Source organism: Rhea americana, unplaced genomic scaffold (genome assembly GCF_003343005.1).
Source record: "Rhea americana isolate MKP2758 unplaced genomic scaffold, rheAme1 scaffold_2, whole genome shotgun sequence".
In the NCBI taxonomy this organism is placed as follows: domain Eukaryota; kingdom Metazoa; phylum Chordata; class Aves; order Rheiformes; family Rheidae; genus Rhea; species Rhea americana.
In genome coordinates this window covers 11,907,752-11,932,356 of record NW_028186149.1, presented here as the reverse complement: position 1 = coordinate 11,932,356, position 24,605 = coordinate 11,907,752, and the positions used below count along the sequence as shown (strand labels likewise).

At 39.1% G+C, this 24,605-nt stretch overlaps 2 protein-coding genes across 2 annotated transcripts; one reads left to right on the top strand and one right to left on the bottom strand.

Annotated features, from left to right (window-relative positions):
• Positions 1 to 1,141: 1,141 nt before the first annotated feature.
• Positions 1,142 to 12,678, bottom strand: DNASE2B (deoxyribonuclease 2 beta). Its single transcript, XM_085303493.1, has 7 exons — positions 12,640 to 12,678; positions 11,140 to 11,265; positions 6,902 to 7,079; positions 5,402 to 5,483; positions 4,260 to 4,421; positions 2,799 to 2,996; positions 1,142 to 2,232 (listed from the first exon to the last, which is right to left on the bottom strand). The coding sequence occupies exons 2-7, from the start codon at positions 11,250 to 11,252 to the stop codon at positions 1,877 to 1,879; spliced, it is 1,089 nt and encodes a 362-aa protein (XP_085159619.1). The 5' UTR covers positions 11,253 to 11,265; positions 12,640 to 12,678; the 3' UTR covers positions 1,142 to 1,876.
• A 393-nt stretch (positions 12,679 to 13,071) lies between these two features.
• Positions 13,072 to 18,114, top strand: LOC146596734 (uricase-like). The gene is made up of 9 exons (XM_085303495.1): positions 13,072 to 13,092; positions 13,225 to 13,264; positions 13,370 to 13,588; positions 14,485 to 14,601; positions 14,729 to 14,807; positions 15,632 to 15,818; positions 16,334 to 16,457; positions 16,869 to 16,952; positions 18,013 to 18,114. Exons 2-9 carry the CDS (start codon positions 13,241 to 13,243, stop codon positions 18,112 to 18,114), a joined length of 936 nt encoding a protein of 311 aa, XP_085159621.1. The 5' UTR covers positions 13,072 to 13,092; positions 13,225 to 13,240.
• The last annotated feature ends 6,491 nt before the right edge of the window (positions 18,115 to 24,605 follow it).

Below are 24,605 nucleotides of genomic sequence, written 5' to 3'. Positions count from 1 at the left end.
CACAAGCCCGGAGCTGTGATATACCAACAGGACCTTCAGCAAGGCTGTCTCTGAGAACGGATTTCCTCTACAGTAAAGTCGTGCATGTGTGAAGTTGTGGGCAAGACACAGAGTTTAGACAGGTTAGGTTGCTGTCTGCCTTGCAAAGTTGGACAAGAGAAATGAATTTTATTTTGGCTTATCTGAGCCATGTCATACCATCCCACTACTCATCAGTCTGTACAGCTGGCAGTTTTCACTATCACAAATAGTAGTTGCTTGACCATGCTAGTAAGACAACAGAAAGTATATATGTAAAATAATTTGACACGCATCAGAGGAAAAGCATTATCAACCAAATTATTTGTCAAGTGTTATTCAGTCATGTGTAGGGCCAAAAAAGGGTCTATTTCATGCAGAATATCTAAACTATCTACATTATTTGCACGGAGTTAGTTTTGCCTAAGGTTTACCTATGATCCAGATGAATTTACTAAATAGAAAACCAATTCCTTCACAATTCCCCTCATTAAGCAGGCTAGGTACATTAGTTTTATTTCTTCAAGAACAAGTACGCACAAATGTTTTTTCTGAAATTGATTTGTTTGATACTTCATACGCTTTGTTGTTTGGTTGATTTTTGAGGAGGAAAAGGGAAGGAAATCTTTGACAACTTCCTGTGGTTGGAGGGGGGCATTTCTTTATATGTAACTTCCTTTTCAGACATTCTGGTAGAGAATCAATTGTATGGAGTACAAACATAGCAAAACAGAAATATTAGCAGAAGCAGCAGACCATTCAGATAGGACTTTACAATAGCAACATAGGAAAAAAAATATATAGGGACATATTTAAGCATATATACATTTTTGAAATCTGAACTCAAAAGTATATCAGCATTTTGCAGCTTTATCTTTATAGAAAGTCCATCCAAAAATCCTGAGATCCAAAAAGGCCTGAGAGTGGAAGTACTGAAAATTAATAGTCTATTTCTTTTACTGTGAAATTGTAGGTGAAATAACATCTTCCTTAAAATATTTTGTTCTTTTTAATTTTTATTTTTTTTTCTAATTTTCTCCTTTTTTCCCTTTGGCAACTATAAGATATTTTAACCAACCATAAATAATTATAGATAGAAAAGAGAGACTGTAAACAGACCATTTCCCTCTTAATTTATTTTGAACATTCATATTTTGAACATATTTATTTATTGATATGATTAGTATCCATGAATAAAAGCACTAGAAATACACCAAGCTATTGGTTACACATGATTTAAATCTCACTTCTTCCCTAAAAAATCATGTAAAAATTAAGCCTTTCTGTCCACAGACCTGCTCGTGTTCCTGTCAATATTCAGTTACTTCTGTTCTTTAAGAAATTCAGWCCAATTTTCCCCAAACTCAGTAGAAATGCAATGACTGATCTCAGTAGCACCTGGGCCATGTAGCAATTTTGAAGGTATTTTTCTCCTGTTAACAGCACGCTCCAAACAACCTATCTAACAAGATRGATTTTTGTTCGTCCTCACGTCTCATGTCCAGCATCATTTACCAAGTTCCACTTGAGGACATCTGTGCACAATCAAAGCAACGTGCTTTGTCACAGTGTCACTAAGGACCCAATCTGTGCAGCACAATCTCAGTTACTGAGGGTGAGAGGAGACAAGGAAAGAACAGAGTATGACTTAGAGCTCAGGCAGGGTTTGCTGATCTGGCAATGAGGGAAAAACAATATTTTACCTGTAAAGCATCTGTTTTTGTAGCTAAGAAGGTAAAGGCCTAATTCATCTGGTAACCCACTGGGCTATTTTTCAGAGTGAAAATTTAGTTTAAAGCAGACATTTCTGCACTCTTTATGTAATGAAGGGCTATGCATTTTGGGAGGAATGGTTCATTCATGTCTCTGTAGGAAAATCATTACAACTTTCATAGTGGATTACCAAGTGTCTGAAAGCTTTGTAAATGTATTGGTTCTGCGTACAAATGAACCCACCACTTCTCCAAGCTTGTTCTGCAGCGCGATTAAGGTCTCCAATGCAGGTCCACTGATCTTCATAGGTCCTTGAAACACACCATTTGGAATGATCATTACTGGAATAAAATGTTGAATTAAATGGTGTCCCTATTAGGTGTATGTTGTAGACATGGTACTGGAGAGAGCAGTTTGAGGGAAGTCTGTGACCAGAATGCTGCCAGGATTCAGCCAACAAATCCGTTTTCAGTTCTTGAGCTACCCATGCCACATAGATATCTATGGAATAACAAGATGTGAGAATTAATCTCTTATTTTACTTCATTTAAGAGAGGACTGAAAAGCATTATATAAACCAGGTTTGCTTCACCTCAATGCATCAGAGAGGCCAGAACTGTTTGAAAAGGGGATTTCTCTCCTTATTTTGACTTTTATTTTGGAAGCGCATTTCTACTTTTCCTTATCTTCCTGAAAAGCCTGTTACAAATAATCAGTAAGAAAAAAAAGGAAAGAAAATAATTCAAGGCTTCTTCATAACAAAAGGCTTCATAAAAAAAAGGCTTCTTCATCATTCCATGTTGTCATTTTTGAATAACAGGAAAGAAATTGTCTAAAAACCTCATTACCAAACAGCTTAGGACATCTGAAGGATCAGACATGTGAGCTGAGAGAGTGTTATAATGGAATACCATTCCATGCCCTGTTATGTTTTTTTTCTAGGGCTGAACTTTCTATTTTCTATTTCTATTTTCTATTTTCTTTCTAGCAAAGAAAATATTCATTGCTTAATAATATATTACGTGCCTATTAAYTGCTTGTTGATAGGTAACAACAGTTTTTCTTACCATCCACAAACAAGTGTGACTTAGCAAAGTGAAGAAAGATTTCCCCATGAGCTGACTGGAGTTTGGAGAGGTGACGCTGGGGGACTGAGGGCAGCTTAGACCCTGCACAGAGCTTTTGCAGATTTGGGAGGTCACCTTGGAAGATGTTAGGGATGGAACAGTTGTAGATGCTTGGATTATAACTCAGCAACTGTTGGTCTGAACAAAATCAAAGAAATAAACACATGCAAAATTAAAATGAATTAAGTAAGGCAATTAAGAGGATTAAGCATAGTTCTGTCTTGGAAAGAAAATCTGAATCTTTTTTTAATCTTCACATTTTGTCTCCTGTAGGGGTTCAGTGTCAAAGTAGCTTATTTTAGCAACCAAAAATATGTTTAATTGCTTTGTATTTTGATTGGCCCTGCATCATATAGACTAGCTGGGAGAGTATGCTAGATTTATGCCTTATTATTATTAGCAGAACTGTTAATCCATGGTCTCCGTCCACTGTCATTTACATCCATGCTCATCTTCAAGCCTCTAAACAACCACATGTCACTCAGGTATCATATATAAATTCAAGCCTGTCCATAACCAGCTGGTTACACTTGTCAATAAATGGGTTCCAAACGTGATTAAACGAATTCATGAAAGACGARTCTAACAGGAACTTTCCAGTCTTTCCAGCCGAGGAAATCCCTAAACCACAGATTACCAGAAGCTGGGAGGACAGAGCACGAAGTATTACTGTATGCTTCTCATTTTCTTGTCCTCTTTCCCCAAGCATCTGCTAGGATGTATTTCCATAAACAAGAAACTTGTTTAGATAGCTTTGTGGTATGATTAACATGGCCATTTTCATAGTCTTACATAGTTCATTAGTATAATTATGGGCTTGTAACTGAGCAAATACAGCATGAAAATTTTAAACAAATTTATCAGTATGACTTGTTACAATGCCTTTTGATAGTCCCTTTCCAGGATTACTATATCAGACAGTTGAATCTTATGACTACAGTTTTACTTTTTTTAATTTTTAGTATAGGTATTTTATGAGGCAAAAAGTAGCTGGGAAAATTCCGGGGAATACTTATTCCGTATTTCACAGTTTTGATGTGTCAGATCAAGCAGTGATTGCATTACATTTTTAGAGCTGTAGACTACTGCAGCTGAATGAGCTATTACTGTTAAAAATGATTAATCATCCTACTTTATATTTCCAARGGTCTCTCTATGCATGGACTGACTCTACCCTCAAAATGCACTTGTGACTCTTATTATCTCAATAGACCTCACGGGGAGAGGGAGACAGAGTGGGAGAGTGAGTTTCCCATATTCACAGAGGAAATCRTTGTATAAACATAACTGAAAGCCAAGAATGCTGTTTCCAGGCCCCATTTGGTTTACTAATCTGACAATGAAATTTAAGGACAAGAACAAGTCATTTCAAAGACTTTCTTAGGAAAAAGATTTTCATACCTATTTCTATAAACTGGTCATACTTGAAGGTTATGCAGATGGCTGTCTGTCCATATGGCTTCCCAGTAGGTGGATATGCATAACCGTCCTCAAGAAAGGGAGGGAACAGAGGCACACTGTGAATTCCCCAGAAACCTTGTGATTTGTCCAAGAGCAGAAATCCTGTCAAAGGAAAGTTACTGTAGATGAATTAAGGAGGAAAAAAGCTATGAGACAATACAGCAGTGTTTCACTTTGTTTTTAATACTGCAGATGCCACACTTCAATGCATTAATTTCTACAGTAAACTGGCTCTAGACCATGTTAATGGATTATATTAAACAGTAATATTTTATTCAAATTGCATTAATTGTCCTGCATAACGTAATTAAAACTGTCAACTCTGTTCTTTTAAAAAATTCCTTTCCAAAGCTTTCTTTTTTTCTTTCTTCCTGCACTCAAATGTCTTTGAAAAATCTGATGATTTAATGGTTGTAACCCTCTCTCTGCTGCTCTTTTTCCTTCTCCCTCCTAGATTAACCGCATAAGAGGAAATGGGCTCTGCCAACATTGTGTCTTTTTTCCCAGAGCAAATTCTTCTCCAGGAGAAAGCAGCAGAGAGACAGAATATGCCTCCCACTGCAGCTAAGTGCTCCTGGAAGGAGCACAGCTCCTGAGCTGTGCCCATTTCCGCAGCCTGAAAATACAGGCCTCCAAAATACGTAGATTCCTGAGTCAGGCTGGGCAAACCGAACCCGCTTCCTCAAGGGCATGTGATCTTGGCAGCAGTTTCTTACCAGAGAGAGACAGAGAGAGTTTGGAGGTTAATGCTTAATTCTGTCACTTAGAACGCCTTTCCTTCCTCATTTGATATTGCTGTTGCCATTAAGCTCAGGACAGTGTGGTCTGTACTTGCAAAAAGATGTGTGAGTTCCAGCTGATACAAGTCCATAAACTCTTACAGTTCTTAACACAATACAGGCATAATAAAACCAAAACAGAAGCTACAGCATGCATAACTATATCAAAACTTATATCATGCAAACCATCCTCCAGTTTAGCTTTGGGCAGGAATTTTAGATAGACAGACTGACAAACAGACATATAGATGTTATCTACCAATTTAAAAGGGAGAAAACAATAACTCAGGACTCTCCCTATACCTTTAGTATGTCCTTTTTTCCAGTTGTAGAACGTTGAATGAGGGACCTCATCATTATATATTGCATAGGCAATGCTGTTGTTCTGCACAAGAAAACACATAATTATGAGACATTACATTCAATAAGAGAAGAGCATTTAAAAAATCCTCTTTTATTGAGAGCAGAAGAAAGAATTCAGAACTTAAGCATATGACTATCACGAGCCTAATACTTCTCCCACATCATCTGACACAATCTCTGTGAAAGTTACAGTAAAATAAACCTGAATAGGACTCAGCACAAAGATCCCAGTTAATATAAAGTGGAACTTCTCTCGAGCATTTCAAGAGTCCTTCCCTAACGTGGTCAAATACGCTTACTAAGACTGCTTTTTTGAACAATCACTTGCAAAGAAATTTCTGTTTTTTGGTGCCTGCTTCTGATTTAGCGACCAGATCCTGTGAAAATGTTTGTTCAGAAAATGTAGACATTATGAAGGATGAGCAATTAATACTTTTTTGCAAAATATTTGCATACAGTCACATCTTATTCTCCCTGAGAATCTTATTCTCTTCAAAAGAGTTGGGACATATTTTTCCTCTCCAGATACAGAGTTTGCAAATGCTAGCAATGTAAGAAGACTGGCACCATGGTGGGCTCAACAATATGAGTTTGTAAACTCCTTATTACAATTACAGTGTGCCAGGGAATAGGAGAGTTGACTGGATTGCCAGCATTTGACTGACTTTTGAAAATCTTTCCTACATATAAACTTAATGACAACCTACCACTAACCTATGGCAAAAATGCAAAGGCACACCCAGACTCCTAAGAATATTATGTAGATGGTAAAAAAACAAAACAAAACAAAACTATAGGCATATCTTGTGGTATTTTATAATCACTTTGCACAAATATAAATTAGGTGCCGGATAGTTGGGGGATGGGAGGAAAAKAGGCCTAACAAGCAGTGCATTATTGCTGAAAAGTCGGTGATTTCAAGGGGAACAGTGAAATCCAAAGTTGATGTGATATGGTGCTTGAAACACATGCACATGAGAGGAATTGGGACAAATTTCTGTAATAGTGCCCATGGTCACTATTACTGGTCCGAGGGCCTAGTCAGTTCATAGCTACAAATGTTGCTCAGMATTAATGACAGGAAAGGAGCCATAGGGACTATGTATTGATGTTAATTCTTTTAATGGGCAACACYTTAAGTGTGCAAAGAGCTTGACTAGAAATCAGAAGTTTTAGGATAATTTCTAATTCTAGTCAAAATGAAAACAAATAATAAAAACCCCATAATATTATTATCAATAATAAATACAATTGTAAATAAATAATAAAACAAAATGAATAATCTGCCCATTTGTCAATACATTCCCCTTGGCAAATTTTAGCAGATCTAGTCAGTCAGGTCTGGCTATGCTTCCACATGCTGATTTTGGCTGATTTCATCTCTTTTGCATGTAGTATCAAGTAAAGATACTAACAAAATGATAATTAATTGTCACTTGCCTTGGATTCATAAGTTTCATAAAGTTGTTTCAGTGTTTGGCCCAGGGCACCTTGTGTCATATTGACTAGGTATTTACTGAGTTGCCACGCGTGAGTCAGGGAATCCATGTACACATATTCCAGTCCCAAACCAGCACTCTCTCCTTCTGTATGTTTTGGTAACTTGTAAAGAAGAAACCTGGAAAGGCAAAAGGTATTTTTTTTTACAAGCCATCCTGTTTCAATGCATGAATCAGTACGTCTTTCCCACTTGAGAATTTAAAGACAAAGATGACTCCAAGGACATCTGTGTTGGAGGAGTACCAGTGTCAGCACCATGTGGCATCATCCACCTTTGAGCAGATGACCCAGCAGTTTAGTGGCATGATACTTGCTGCAGCCAAATTTGTTCTGCTTATCAGCAGGCAAGGGAGGCTGATCCTGCACCAAACTCCTGTTGCAGCAGCCAGGCTGCTGTCAGTACCTAAAAAGAGCTTATTTTGAACTAGTCCTGGTTTGTCGCACTGTATTGAAACCCTTGCTGAGGTTAAAATGTGGATAAGTGCCTTTTTCCCACAGACCTTTATGCTGCATGATTATGTTTTTCAAACCTTTGAAACCAATATTGCTGAAAGAACAAGGTTCAATCTATTCTGCTTTGTACTGCAGCACTCTAATTGCCAGCTAAGCTTCAGAGAGTTACACCCATAGAAACCTGCCCAGGGACGGAGATTGCAGGGAAGACCTTTGGAATCAYATTTAATTACCAAATCACTATTACTCCTACTTCTGGAAGAGAATGAAAGATTGAGCCTGAACCTGAGGTCCCAAACTAAGTTTGAGATTCTTATTGTCAACAAGGACACCTTTTACCAATAAATGTATATATGTATATGTATACGTACATATATATGTGTGTGTATAAGTAACAATGAAGCTACATGATGTTATTACATTCTTCATAACAAACTTACGCTCTGCTGAACTCTTGTAAGCTTCATATTTACAAGCCACTAGCCAGAAACAGGTATTTTTTTCAAAATTTTAGAGTATTCGGTATTGTCAGTTAATGGTTTGTTTCACATGTATGTGATGAAGTAAACAGGTTTTGCCAGTACACAAGTCCATGGGATTAACTGCACCATAACTAACTGAGTCACTTTCTTTGAGCGTTCATTTAAGCACCTATTTATGACTTACTTATGTCAATATAAGAATTAGAGTACCTAACAAAAATTCATCCTCACTGTGCTTGATGCTTAAGTATATCAGGAGGAGTAAGCCTTGCCCAGTTAATATACAGTCTAAAGTTGGAATAAAATACATCTTAGAGAAACAGAAAAGCAGATGAAAAAGTGTTGGGAAAATATTTCTTTGAGGAACATTTAATACATGGGAAGGGTATATGTACAGGCAGAAGAAAAATAAAAACCGTGTCAGTGATCTTGATAATCCACCTGTGTTGCCACTGAGTGATGTTCTTTACATATCTCAGGAGAAATAGTTGATGATGACAGATAACAAGGAAGAACAAGGAAGTGATTTGTATAATAAGCTTGATGACAGCATTAGATGCATGAGGAGTCAAGAAAATCTCTTTATTTGAAATTAAGATTTGGAAAGGTGATGAGTAGTAATACTTATAATAGTAAGAGTTAATCCATTAATTAGTATATGAAGCCCTTCCAAGTTGCTTTGGAATATATTGGAGGGTTTATGTTCTGGTATTTACAGCCTTGCACCAAGCAAGCATGGCAATGTTTGTACATAGGCTTCTGGAAATGTCAATAGTGAGCTATCAAAAAGTTGCTTGCCAATTCCCAGGTGATACGTGTTTTGGCCCTTTACAGAAAGTCAGTTGAGTGCATGAACAATTTAAGTTGCATAAATATCTTCACTGCTATTTGTGCCCAGGAAGTTTCTCAAGAGCTTAAGTATTTGCAGGAGCAGAGTAGCAGTTATTATCCTGAGAACTAAGGAAAAGCAAAGGCATAAATGGCAAGGAACCTGCTTAYGCCTGATTAGACTTGTCACATGTATTGCTTGTGACTGAACACTAAGTTGCTAGAACTAATCACCTCTTTGCTTTTTTTCACTAAAAAATAACAACTCATGAAGTGAAGATGAAATGCAGACAGTGGCTCAATTGCGAAATTATCATGTAGTTATCTAATTTTGCTCCCAGACCGCAAAATGCTGTGCATTAAGGACACAACTTCATTTGCCCTAAGTTGAATTAAAATGTATCCCCGGTTTTATTCATGGATTCAGCACTTCTCAGAAAGCAGATTTTAAGCTTATACTTGTGTGATAAGATTCCTAYTGAACACAGTGACTTTTGGATAAATAAATACATTCTGTCCTCCTTTGACAGAGCTGATTCTATGAGCATTTGCACTGACAATACCTGTATGAGTTGTGAGACGAGCTCCTAAATGACATGAAAACACCAGGATGATTTTGATAGCCCTTACACTTCATTAGGTAGAAATTTCAAACAAATCTGGGGAACACAGATGTTATCATAAGGCAAAGTGATTCCTTCAGTTCAGTGCCAAATGCAAGAGTGCGTGAATACTAATAATGAGCAATTATGGAATATTGCAAGGACTCATGTAAATCTCCTGCTAATTGAATGTAATAACTGCAATGCTATATTTGTTTGAAAGGGCATCAGCATCTGGGTAAGAGGAAGCTTTCTCTGCAGTTTCACTTCTGCTTCTTGTATCAGCTTCGAACAACTGAATCCAGGATCCAGCAAAAGTTTACTATTTCATAATAATTGGCTTTGAAATAGATAAGTTTCTCTTTCATTTGCTCATGGCACATTTAAAAGACAATTTCTCCCTCTCCCCTCACACTTGTTAGATGGGAGCACTGTTTCACACACACAGCCCTGTGCACAAGAACCCTATTTCCCATCCGGAACTGGCCTGACATCAGTGCTGTTCACACAGAGGCAAAAGGTCAATCACTCCTAGCTACAGCTTCCAAATAATTTCTCAGAGAATTTGGATATAAAAATTGTGTTTTAAGAAACGGATGGTATTTTCTTTTGGCTTGAGCCTAAAGCGCACACAGATTCATTCTGCAATAAGTAATAACAATTGCAGTTTGTAGGGAAAGGAACTTAGTCTTACCTTAAGTTCTTGGCTGGCTAAGTACCCAAGAGTCTGATCCTGAAAATTTCATTATCCAAATGTGCCTGGGCATGGGTGACAAGTCACAGGGATGGACCAGACCCTCATAACGTTTGATGTTAAGCCAGTTAGCATCATTATGTTTGATCTACCATGCTACCTACAGTGTGCTAGCTCTTTGTCTTCCTTGGGATTAGGTCTATATATAAAGAAAGGGAATGTTTAAGTATTACAGGAACAGTGTCTACTTCTTTATCTCTTGTATCCAAATGAATCATTGTTCTGTGAGAGAAACTCTTTCCATTTTAAATTAGTCGATGCTTATCTTTGGGAGGCTGCACTTGTTTTTTAAGAGCACTCATCGCACTTTTCAAACCTGGGTTGGATATTATGAATAGTAATTATAYTTTGCATCTGTCATCTTCAAAGTGCAGTAATCTAATTAATCATTTAATGCCCAAATTCATGCTCACTGCTGCCAGTGTGACTGCTAGCAGTTCTAAAGTGCTGGTTGCTCTGGAGGCTGGAGAATGACATCTCCTTCTTAGTCACAACCCACAAAGAGTGTTTTCCCACGCTGCCAGGTCTGTCTGCATTCCTTGTGCCTCACCCTGATCCATCCTGGAGATGGTTCAGCTTCATTTTTCCAACAGCTCTTGGCCTCTGCAACAACTGCAGGAAGGAGACAAATCACGGACAAGCTGCTGCTTGGATATGAGAATGAAGTTATTGCCAAGACAGTGACAATTTTCCTCAGATCAGTTTGCTTAGCCAGACAAGCCACATGCTGTTGTCTTTACCATAACTTGGGTGCGGAGAGAACTACTACAGGAGATCTGGAGCTTAGGCATGTGCATGTCACACTCATTTGATCATGAAAAATGAACACTTTGTAAACCAGTGATTATTTTGCAGCTAATCATGATGCAGTAGTGTGGTTAGTTGTTCAGCTTTCAATAATTTATCCTAGATTTTCCAAATGCAAAATTCAAATACCACACTTCAGGCAGACAGGATTAAAACAGTGATTATTACGCGTTACTTCTCAGTGATCCACCAACTTCACACAGTTTAATCTTAAGCATTTTTTAATCTTCCAATATATCTTTTATTACTTACCAATCAACTGGCTCTCCATCTTCATTTCTGCAGGAAATTTCAGCTGCCCACAGGGATGTGGTGGAAAGAAGTAATAGCAATACAAAGCGACACCACACAGATTCCGCAGTCATTTTGGTTTGACAGCTGCACAGAGAGAGAAAAGGGCAGATCGTAAAAGGAGAAGTTGATTCGTGTTTCATTTACCGTCAGCTCTGGCCACAATGTAGTAAACATACCACAGTCAGCTGCCTGAGACTGCAGAGCACATCTGAGAAAACACACTCTTGTTAGCATGACATCACCCAGCGAAGGGGCTGAGGTGCTCTGCAGAAGGGCTGGAAACGTCGCATGTTGTTGTGGTTTTTTGTTTTTTTTTTTTGGTAACAATATGGCAAAATCACATTTGACAAATGATATTTCTGACAAATGTACTTTTATATTTTAGAAGTTATTTTGAATATTTAAAATACTTAATGCATTCCATTTTCAAAGAAGCTGTAGATACTGAAATTCCCATTTTTCTTTTTACTGCCACATGAATGAAGCATGAATTTTTTACAACTATGTGAAAAACTTTAGTTTTCAGAAGCTTTAGTTTTCAGACAAGCAAAAGAAAATCAGTTTGCTTTGATCTCATCGYTTTTCCATCCAGGCCTTGTCGTGAGTACAGTGTTTGCGCCATTTCTGTAAAGAGAACAGGATTTCTTGCAAAATGTTGAACTCTCCCAGATCCTGACTTTGTCAATGAGGCGATCCTTAATTTGCCTGTAGGAACYGAACCTACAGACAGTAAGAGAAAACTCTCTGAATACAGTAATTTACTTACAGTTAGTTAATTATTTCTAAAAATTCTCTTTTAAAGGCAGAAGCATTTCTCTTCGGAATGAACACATCTGAATTGAGCAATTTTACATCTAATAGTTTCAGCGGCATACGAATAAAAAGCTTCAATTTATTTTTTAGTGCTGAAAAATTCTTTCTTCCTCTCCATTATGCTTAAATTAAAAGACGTTGCTATCAAGTATGGGCTGTTTCAACTTCAGGGAAAGTTTACTGCGATAGGCTCTGAATGTTTTAGTATATCACAAATCCTCACAACTTTCATGGTATTTTTATCTCCTGTGCCAGTGCTGTAAGAGATGTATAAACGGGGCTGTGTTTGACTAAAGCAGGAYAAAACTGAACAGAGTTTAACATAAACCAGACCAGTGATCCCAGAAAAACAGAATTTTGGAGATGTAGATCCTGATCTGATTTTTTTTCTGCTCAAACCCACCTTTGATTCCCTTTGAGAGAGATCAGCACTATAAAAAAATTGTGACAAAACGTTTTCAAGCAGTCCAGCTTGGTCTTTTAATTTCTCCCCTCTCCTGGGAAACACAACACGCATAAGCGGGGTAATAAAATACCAAATCTGCGAAGAACCCCCCCCAGCTATTTTCATTTTCTGTTGGAAAGCTCTGCCCACTTACAAAGCAACCTTCCCGCCCCTTTCCGAAGCACCGCTTCGATACTCACGGCTCGCGCTCGCCGACTCCGCGCAGCGGGTCTGCGCAGCGGGTCCGCGCAGCGGGTCTGCACCACGCGCGGAGAGGCAGCCCGGGGCCCGCGGCTCGTCCCGCTCCGCTCCGCGCGCTGCCGCTCCTCTCCCCCAAGACGCACGCGCTCTTTGCCAGCTTCGGAGGGGGCACGGAGAGCGCTCGGCGCCGTGCATGTGCGAAACTTTACAGCAGTGGTGGAAGCCAAGAGCCGGGAGAGTAGGAAGTGGTGAAACTCTGTTCTTGTTGCCAAGGAAAACCAGAAATTGCACCGAGGGAAGCCCGGCCCAGCCAGGCACAGTTAGCGCGGGAGCAACGACTGCAGGGCGCGCTGGGATAAGCACCGGCCACCCTCTGCAAGGCTGTAACTGGGGTGACTGCCTGGGCTGGGACCCTCCGCCTTCAAAAAGAAATGGTAGAGGAAGACTTAAAGGTATATACAGTCAGGATTAATCCAAAGAAGATAAATCAGAGATAGCTGTTCACTACTACTCACGTTCTAAATTCTATCACAGCTGTTACCAAAGTAATAACATCTTCTTAAAGCATTTTTTCTTCCCATCAGAACTTTGCAATTTATAATGGAAATATTCCCATTATCACAGGTAACCACAGAAATAAAACACTAAACATCATTTATGTTTGATTGATTCAGGATAGCTCATCCTTCCATCCAGTTCATCCATCACCATCATGTGCTTTCRTTGCAGATTAAAGATATAGAAGTCCTCAACTGTGAATATGGCAAGAACACCATTAAGTTCCTTCGTGTTAAAAGAGAAGGGAAGAAGCACTTCATTAAAGAAGTGGAAGTGTGCACGCATATCCGGCTGACTTCTGCCCAGGAGTACCTGGAGGGAGATAATTCTGCTGTGATACCCACAGACACCATAAARAATATTGTCCTTGTGTTGGCCAAAAAAAATGGGGTATTTTAAATTTTTTTAAAATAGCCTCGCTGTTACTTATGACTTTATTTGGAAGTATTTGTTATATATATATATATATTTTTTTTTCCAAAATGCATCAAAAGAATCTTCTCTTCTCCACATATGCTAGATTGGCACTGTCACCTTCAAAGATTTAGAAGAGATTTTTCTTCCCCCAGTAATTATCCTCAGTACAGAGGATAATTGAAGCACTCTGTCCTGTTCTGACAATTTGAATGTTGGTTAACTTGCCCTCTCATAATTTATTTTGCACTGAACAGACAAACCTTTCAAACCTGAGTAACCTCAAATTTGAAAACGTTATGTGCCCATCTCTGCATTTGACCRCAGAAACATGAACACCTCCTTAGTTTTCCACAGTCTTTTTTCTCACAAAACTAGAAGTATTTTGGGGTAGCTTTCTAGTACATATACATTTTCTTTTTTTAATGTAATAGCACATAATACTGCATTATAAGACTTCTCTTAGTTCTATGCACGGTGTTAACTCCCCCAGTTCCATCTATCATAATGACAACTTGTGGATCAAATCCTCAGTCTCATTAATGGAATCCCATCTTTAGCCTGTACAGCTGAACCAGAGTATCACTATGATTTTTTAACATTATATCCTCAAAGGATCAGGCTTGCATAGCAGTTTCTCTCAGTCCAAAAACGTCAGCTCACTACAGCACGGAATAGGAGATTTTTGATGTGAATCTGTAGCTGCTAGCTGATCAAATGACTAGGCATACAGTGTGCAAAACCAGAATTGAAAAAAAAAAAAMAAAAGTATTTGAACCAAACTGATCCTTCCCAAACATTTAGAACAATTAGAACAATCTACTCCTGCAGACGAAGTAATTGCTGAGTTCTAACTGATTTTGTTGCCTTAGATCCAAACTTTAGAACAATTTGCTGTTGATATCTGCAAACACTTCATGACAACATTTGGCCAAGTGATGTATGTCAAAGCCTACGTTCAAGAAGTACCATGGCAACGTCTACATGAGGTATCTAAAATGCTAATAYGCTGATTTTGTTTATGCTCGAGCCATTTGTTGCTTTTTTTAGTTCCTCTTTTCAAGTTTGGATACAATTCACTGCACTTTTACTTACATGTCTGCTCCATATTTGTAGAATGGCGTTCCTCATATCCATTCATTTATATATGTTCCTGATGGGATTCGCTTTTGTGAAGCTGAGCAGTGTCGAAATGGTGAGAATTTTTATTTTTCCCTACTTTTCTATAAATATTTCCACTGATGATAGATGAAGATGGCTTTAGAGATAGTTAAAGGTGTTAAAGGGCTTCTCCAGAGGTCTAAAACACAGAAAACATTTATRATTGAATTTTATAGTCCTCGATCCCTTAGACATAGCTGAAGAAGAAATCTAGCCTTACGTTTATACATGTAGCTGAAACACATACTAGTTACAATTATACATAAAACATAACTCTTATATATTGTCMCAGGATTTAATAGCCTGCTGTAAGCAGTTTGCTTACGTTTTTGCATTACGCTATAGCCTACATTTTCACTRTTAACATTACCCTACAAGAATATACCACAAAACCTTACTGCTATAGGMCAGTTGCTTAGTTTGCAGTTACCTGTCATCATGCCTTGGTTTTATTTTTAAGAAAGATGTAATTTCATTGCTGCAAATCAAGCTAACTTGAACACCACAAGCACTGAAGTCTATATGCAAATCATTTTTCACATATAAGTATTTCAGAACAGGCTTACTATTTTTGCACGCCATGCATAAACAAAGTYCCATTTGACTTCACTAAGAGTTTCATGATCCTGAAGAGACAGACTTTAAAGCTAAAATTCCTGTCTCATTTCTCACCTTCCTACTAACATTAGTCCAGAAAATAATTTTTAAAAGTAACTAGGCTTGCACCAGAAGCACAACCGTATCTCAGAGAGAATCCTTAATGGTTCTGGAGCTGCTGTTGCAAACGTACACATCCAGACCGTTCCCTTCACTTTGACTGAAAAGGAGCTCATACTGTCTCGTATTTTTGAATCGCAGGTCCTCTGATTGTTTTTGCTGGAATTAAAGATCTGAAAGTTATGAAGACAACACAGTCTGGATTTGAAGGCTTCTRTAGGAACGAACATACCACACTTCCTGAAAGGAAGGACAGGATTTTATGCGGAGAGCTCTTCTGCAAATGGTCATACGGCGAATGCAGAGATTTTGACTTTGATTGCATATGGTATATGTCAAATTGAATATATTTATCACCTAATTTATGAACCCAAAGTTCCTCTAAACAACACAGCAGGCATAAGGACCAGATCTGCTGACCACCAACCACTCTCATGAATCTCAGAAGAAGTTCTACCTACTTGATACCCGTGGGTGTAAGGCAATCTTCTGCCCAAAGTAAACCTCTAGGGATACATTAGCTTCTCTCTCTGATGGTGCACCAATGGACAGTATTTAAATGGGTAGCTTGTAGTTCAATACACAATACTTTAGGAGAATRCGCTTACACCTACTTTGTTAAATACTTTAAGCAAAACACTTACTTGCAAATTATAGAGTTGGTTGGTAAGTTGGGGTCACTTGACAGAACAAAGAAATTATTCTTTCATGAAATCTCGTATGCTATGTGTTGGTAAGAAAAGATACAGAAAATTTTTTAAAATAAAAAAACACAGTAAAATATTATGAGTATAGACACAGACACCTAATACAACATTTTGTAATGGCCTATGTTACCTCTAGGAACAAAGTCCGGGAGTGCATCCTTGAGGCATTCTCTGGGCCACCTGACTCTGGGCAGTATTCGCCCTCTTACCAGAAGACTGTCAACTGTATCCAGATGCTCATCCTTTCTAAAGTGTCACAGGTATCTTCATTCCTCCTGTCAACACTTTACTTAAATGATATTGAATACTAATCGGACTCAGAAGACCAGAACAAGCCTATTTTGACGGCAGTTCTCAGATTGGAAACCTTTTGGTGGTACAGCTAGATGGTCTGAACAAATGTGAATGCACCCAGAAGTTCAGACCTGAGAGCTGTTAACACTAGCTTTGAAAAAAAATGGGAAAAAGTCAATGCTTGGCAGGGCCAGGCTAAAAGTGAAAGAGGTGGTATAAAAAAATTATTCACATGTTCAATAGATTGGATTTTATCAACGTCACAGATTTTCTTTGAGAATTTCAATTGTTTTTCTTTCCAACATGTGCAAATATTGCCAGGGCATTGGCTAAGAAGGTGTACTAATTCATTGTCCTACCTATTTGCATGGTTTCAGGTACAGATCATTGAAGTCATCTTGAACAACATTTTTTACAATGTTGTAGACATGAAGAATCTAGGCTTGACCAATGACAAAGAAGTAAGTAAATGCTCAAAACACAACTTGCTAGGACTCTAGAAAAAAATACTCGCCTTTAAACCACGGCAGCAGTTCTACATAGAGCAGAGTTAAAGGAGCAATCTTCCCACCCTGACCAAAGAGAATACTAACTTTAYACGAAATTTACACCGATTACAAGAGAAAGCAAATGGCTTTCTTGTGTTATTGATAAAAGCTCAAGGAGCAGGGTAGAATTCTTGGGAGGTTGAAAGAGTCTGTAACTACACTCACAGAAGCCATCTGAGAAATTGTTCCTGTTTTCTCTGCCGAATTTGACTTTTAGTGATAACGTCAACCTGTGCACTTGCAATCAGCAGAACACATCAGATTGTCCATTCACATAGCCAGTCTGAAACRCTAGCCCAATATGGCTATCTTTCCTAACATAATTCTTCTTTGGCAGTAGCATCGAGGCCAGTGATGGTCATTTCCCCTTGCTGCAGCAGTGTAACAGTTAGGTTAACTAAATCCATGGGCTTAAATCTCTAGGTGGACAGAAGATCAGCATGGTCCTAGAGTGCTGAAGGTACAGACTGTTCCTGTAGCTGATAGGAGCCAAGGCAGACTGGCCCAGCAGTGGACAAGGAATTAGCCTTGGATTGAAGATTAGGGGACATGAAGATTTACTCCCTCCTCCACAGCTGCTCCAGCTGATGGCTAAGTTCAGCTGAAAATCTGTCTAAATGTTATCCTCATGTGAATATCTCAGAGTAACTGGGTTACTCATTTTTGCAACAGTGATTTTGATTGATCAATAGTCTATGGTCTGTTCATTCTCTAGTCTCCCTCCCTAATGCTTGTGATTCTCCTGCAATGTTCCTTGTTCTCTTTTGGGTGAACACTTCAAATGTGCTTTCACTTGAGATAAAAGCAAAACCTACCATTAATATTCATAAGGAAAGGAAAGGGGAATGATTTTCAGAGGAAGTGAATAGCTGCAGTTTCTGCTGGCCAGCTACTGTAGTACCATGCTCCTCTGATGGCGCTGGCACATCCTTGCCTYAGGAATGACCTCCATGATTCTGCTTGTTCTTCTTAGGTTCTCGTTCCAGTGGAAACGCCCTATGGTTCCTGCACTTGCACACTTGGCAGAAAGAAGTTCTTGGAAGCACAAGGCCAAGTGTTAAGAGATGAGAAGTAAAGTCATTTTGGATTGGCAGCTGCCCAGAAAACAAACTACACCTCTTTGCTCCACTTATAAATTCCTGAAAAACTTAATGTAGTTTTCCTATCAATGTATACCGATTATTGGCCCCTTCCATTCCTGACTGCTTTTGCCTCTGTGAATTCTTGAGTCTAGGATTTCCAAAGAAGTCTCAGGAATTCAAATATCAAAGTATCTCCCTGAATGTCAGTGTGATTTGCAGATTGAATTTCCTTAGGCTTTCTTGAAAATCCCAGCTGGAAACATTCTAGTGAATTTTTAAACCAGTTATTCCCCTATTAATGAAACAGTCAATTAATTTCATAACATCCATAGCATGCTTTTGACATGCAAAATGATCAATTCTGAATATTCTATTTATTAATCTTCCTCCACTAAAATTAATATACAGGCATAAGACCAGACATTTCATTAATGCAAGCTGTAGTGACACCTTGATGCCAAGCTCTACAGAGCTGAATGGAGATTCAGACATTTATTGCTTTGTGAAGTATACGAATAAAAAGTAYGTACTGTATTTCCTTTGCAGCGTGAATAGACACTGCTGTTGACTAATTTTTCTGCAAGAGTTCTGATTATATGTCTGCTGCTGTTGTTCATCAGACTATACAGTTACTATAAAACTATTCTTATATTAACCACTGAGGTGTTTGAGGTTTTGGGCTATCTCTCTAGCTTAATGAAATAGTTTTCTTTAGTCTAATAGTCATGACTTCCGCACAGGCACGAATCAGCCTAAGTAATCCTACTACTTTTGGGAGGGGCAAGAAGATAGACAGTTGATGTCTAGTTTAGTTACCCCAGGTGAGAGCTTTCAGCAGAGATATCAAATTATACAACAAGCAATTCTCTTGTCTCACAAACTGCAACTACTACATTTGCCACAGAAATCCTGCTCAACTTCTGACTGCTACTTTCAGTTTCCCAGCATGTCATTTTCAGAGAACTTTGTGTRACACAAGAGTGTAAATCCAATGGGAAGTGCTCAAAGTTACTTCTGAAATCAACAATTCAGTTTCCTTTGCAACTTCTCAGTCTAGGCAGGCCTACAAAACTCCTCTGGGTATGATCATTAAATTCACAGGCACTGAAAAAGAGCAACATGTCTTGTACTTGGCAGGACAGGAATTCTTCTTGCCTTGGTCAGCAGGACATAAAAAACCATGAAGACAGGATGTTTTTGTTCATGAGCCTGAAGTATCTCCCTAAAAACAACAGGACAAATGTCCCAGATACATTGTTCCTTGGTTACCTGTTGATTCAAAAAGCTTGATTTATAGCACTTTCCGCTTTGTCTGGGAACACTCTTTCTTACCTTGTTAGAATTGTGTTGTATTGTATGCGTGGCTTTGTGTCTTACTATTTCTGCTATTTCTAGTGGCTTGTAATTTATTAACGTATCTTTTATGGCAAATAAAGAGCAATATCAAAAAACAGACTAGTTTATGACTACTTGCCAAATAAGAAACGAAACCATTTACTTTTTATATGTGAATGCAAACATTGTAAGTAAATTTTAGTTCCGAAAATTTTACCTAAAAAGGTAACCGATCTTGTTCCAAAAGATGGATCTCTACCAGTTATTAAAAAAAGGAGTAAGAAAGATATTATTAAACATTTCAGTATTTCTAAACAAAGTAGATCATTTGTTCTGCTCTTCCTATCTTATGAAAAAATGCACTACCGTGGAYGGAAGGTTTCTTATCATTACTATTTGTGTGTCATTTGTGGGCTTGCAAAGTAGTAATGGATTAACGTTCATGGTAGAATGAGGAGAAATTCAGAGCTTCCTGTGGCTACAAGCACACATGTACACTCATGCAATGTGGTTTCTCTAGATCTCCACAGGCGTGTGGACTTTTGGCAGCTCTTTAAAGGCATCTCAGCATAGCTCTACCTAGCACTGCAAGGCCTGAGTTACTACTAACATGAGCAGATTCCCTCCAAGAAGAGGACTAAGGCACTTGGAATAAGCCTACATCTCTCAAAAGGCAATTAGATGCAGACAGGGACGGCATAAATCATTCTTGAAAATAGGACTTAGCCACATAATTTACTTGGCCTCAGCCCTGACCAAATTCACATTGGCTTCGTTAGACTCTGCCTCCACAATAGACTTCGCACTGTTTTAATTGGGAGATTTTTTTTTTTAATTCCTGCCCTAAGGGGCTACTGAAGTTGCCTACTGTGTTTCACTCAGAGGTGGCTGTAATGCTTTGCTGAAGTCTCACWTAAGGAAAACAAACAGCAGCTACTAGATTGTTTGTAAAATTGCTCTTCAAAATAGATTTTCCTGATGATAACATGGACCTTGCTAATCTTGGACTATATCCTAGCAATTTTTTCTAGGATGCCTGGAACCTCCTTCAGAGAAAAAGAAACAAATATTTAATGTGCACAAACATCTTATGACCCTTTTAGTGTCTGATTCTTTCACATCCTGTTTCCGTTCAGTTCTGATAGCTTCCCAGGACAATCCAGCCAGACTCCTCCCCTGCTGCTGATCACGTTCCATGTGTAACCAACATCATGTAAAGACAAAATGCGCTAGCCAAATTCATTAGCCAATATCTAACACAGAAACAAAATGTCACTGTCAGAGTCAGTACAAGTGATTTGTTTTCACTGGCCACATTATTCTACATATATTCAGTTTACCTGCCTCCTAACACACATTTAGACCTGTTAGCTTTTAATAGCTATTTCAGCTACTTTGTTTTCTTCTTATTTAAAGGCCCTTTTTAAAATCTTGCGTTTATCAGGAGTGCAGAATCCTGATTCTAAGTTTAACTGACCCGACCTAAGGTGAGAAAAAAAACACACTTAGTGGCTACATATCTCAACATAAATGCTTTTGAATTTAGAATTTTGCTATTTTAGCACATATGACAGCTGACCATCTTTTCCCTGGAAAGGGCACAGCTGTATCCTGAAAGGAAAACTATTAACTATTTCTAGCTCAAAAATGTCACTCATGTCTCAGCTGTAATCAGAATATAAACTGAGAACTCTGTTCTGAGAGTTCAAGATAGAACATAACCATTCATCAAAGATGGCCTAGAAAGGACACATGCATGTTCATGAGTGTGCATATACACCTGCTCCCATATGTATATGCATACATACATATGTATGCACAACACATATGTATGGCATATATATACACATATATGCATGGCACTGACTGAGTTGGCTGTCCCATGACTGAACTACAGCAATCAGGTAAGAATCAGAATGTTGATTGTGATGGAGGGGTTAGCTGTGATCTAGATTTACTGCAGACTTGCAAAATTTTTTTTTCAAGTTATCCACTTTTCATTTACCCTTTTTTGACTGGCAAGCTAGGACTCCATTGCTCTTTAACACCAGTTATCAAAGCAAAAGGTTAAGCCTGTAGTTTGTAGCTGCGCTACATTGCTAAGACAGGCTGAATTTGAATCTGACGAGACTGTGGTTTGCTTTACTGTGGTTGCTTTTTGTTGCAGCTAAAAAGCACAGGTTTCCTTCACTTCCCTGCTGGGTGACTGCCATCTCTGGGATCACAGCAAGGACAGGCATGATCACTTCTCACTGTGACGCTGCAGGTGGGTGGAGGGTAAGATGTTTACTCCTGCGTACCTCGAAGGCATAGGCTGAAGCAGAAATGGGCATTATCTCATAGTGCACAGGCAGGGGAGGCAGCCCAGTTTTGTAACGAATTCACCACATATCCCACAAGAGCACTACGCATGTTTTTAGGGGGACAGAAAAAAAAATCTAAAAGCTTATATGCATCTCAGCAAGGAGCAATAACAATTCTGTTCCTGGCTTTGCCTACCCTGCAAACTGCTCTCAAGGTAAAAGCATATCTCAGCTCCGAGCACTGGTGTTGCCCACCGCATTCCCTCTGCTAGGATAAGAATAAGTTTTTCTGGATCTTCCAGTTAACATTTGCTTGCTTTCTCTGAGCTGCAGCCTGACATGTCTCCATGTAGCTCTAGCCCAAACTACAGATCAAGACAGCAGTTTTCCTGCAAGTAAATGCTTGTCTGAGGGACAAGCATTTACAGCCCAGGCCTTGGTGGATGGAGGCACACGGTGCTGCCAGCCTAGAATGGGAACATAAGATGAGAGACAAGAGAGACTAGACGATAAGGAGGAAACAAGGTAACTGGTAGGGAGTGGGAGAAATACAGCGATAGGAAAAAATATCAGGCAAATCAAGTAAGGGAAAGAACAGAAAACTACAAATCAGTGAATACAAGTATCTAGGCACTTCAGAACTGAAAACACAAACTCAAAACAGTACTTGAGGGACTCAAAACTAGAAAAAGAGGGTGATACACAAATTTTTGGTGCAGAGAGAAACTGAACAGCAGAGCCCAGGGTGCCAAAGTACCGAGGGCTTCTGCYACCTAACGTAAGAGTGGCATTAGGCATGAATTCCCACGCTTAGGATCATGTCCAATTGGAAAAAGACAAGAACTCAACTTTTAATGAGCTTGTGCTCTTGCAAATTTCGAAATCTTCTAGATTACAGACATTTCCAGCATAAAGAAGCCTAGGCAAGCTGACAYATAGCATTTATGCACAAGGGAGGAGGGAGCTGAAGAGATGTATCCTTACAAAACAGCGTTGCATTGCTACACCTAGGTACACACCTCCTTCCACATTTCTCCCTGTTGTTTGGCCACCCACCAGTTGGGATGCAAATTCAGCTACACATTCCCTCACCTTTACTTCCTTCCTCCTGCTGCAGTCCACTAGCAGAAGATGATACAGCACTGCACTTGWTTCGTCAGTTTTCCCTGACTCTTCTGATATACTTTAACCATTGCAAAGTCAGGGGTGCCTTCAACATACAAAGTATTGTAGARGGTTTGTAGAGAGGAAGCTGGTTTATAGTAATCATCTGTAAGAAAATGCCTTCAGGTCAGTGCAAGTCTGCCACGACCAAGAAATCAGCTGACCTGATGATAAAGCAGTTATAACTGCTGATTTTTCCTTTAGCAAATACTCTCAGTGCAGCAGGATGTAAATACAACCTCAGTCCCGACACTCACCAGCAGCCTTCAGTAGTGAYGAAACCCTCACACAGAGAGAGGTGAGAGGCCATTTACAGTCTTCATGATGCCCTCATTGGGCTCTCCAGGTATTTGATGTTATGGTCGTGTTCCTCAAGTTTACAGCATCTACCAGCTAATGTTATTGTGGGGCTAAGTTGAACACACAGCTGGGATCCAAAGGAACATCACTAGGTCCAGCATTTTCCTAATTACAGAGGATAAGCAAAAAAAAAAATTAATGATCTTTTCATATTAGCATATTAAACAAAACACARCTTTTCCCAACAGAAAGAAAAACTACTTACTAAAGCAGTCTGCCAGTTGTTCCAGTGGTGACTGCTCTTGCGGGCTACCAGTGGGTTAAATCAGCCGTTGCTCTCTGAAACCCTTGAGGGAAGCTGCTCTTGCAACTCAACAACTGCAGGCTGGACACAGATGGGAAATTGTGTGGAGGCCTTCAGTGTGATGGAGTAAGAAATAGACAGACTCTCCTGGCTGACATCTCCAAGTCTGAGTCCATTAGTTCTCTGCTAGATGAAGCAATGCCAATCCATTGCCCAGACAATTGCCTCTGAGCTGGACGAGAGAGGGCAGAGCAGACTCTTCCTATTGAGCCCGTGACAGCTACAATTTTCACTTACATGGTGAGAGTCACTGTACTTTCCACACATCTTTTGGGCCCAAACCCCACTACTGGAAGGGAAGGAACTACTGCTCTGACTTGGAAGCCAAGAGCCAGAACGGACACAAAATGAAATGTTTTTCTGTTCCTGCTCAATCGCAGCTTTCACATTTTTGATCACTTAGGGCTATGTAAGACAATATTGTCATAAAAATGGAAAACATTAACCAGCTTTGTAGCTTCTCCCGTGCTCATATAAAAAAGGGTCCTCTGCTTTTTCTGCTAATTGCAGTTATTTAACTACAACTGTAATTTCAGTGTGTCAGGAGAAAGGGAAAGAGTGTTGAAAACCCAGTTAAATGCTGATTTTTAAGAGGAGGAGGAGGTGAGGGACTTGGTAGAAGCTGAACATATTGAAAAAAGCAGCAAAAGAAGAGTTAATTCAGCAAGCAATTGCTGGCAGTGAGGGCCTAATGTGACATTTTCCTGGGCCCTTCCTAACCAGGTGGGTGATACTCCCTTCACTACAGCTGCYGAGTCTTGTCCTGTTATTAACAATGTGCAGCACATTAAGGTAAACTGTTCTAAAGAGAACAACTATAAATACAGGCATGAGAAAGATCAACAAGCAGAGAACATTTTTTTCTGGGTTGAGAGAGTGACCTTGCTGGCACAACCACAGCCTTCATACCTTGCTGCTAGTTGCCTTATAAATGCTTAATTTATGGTACTTAGCACTATATTTGGACACAAAGAGAACATGCTATGCCTTGTGCATTCACAATTGGAGAAGACAGTGA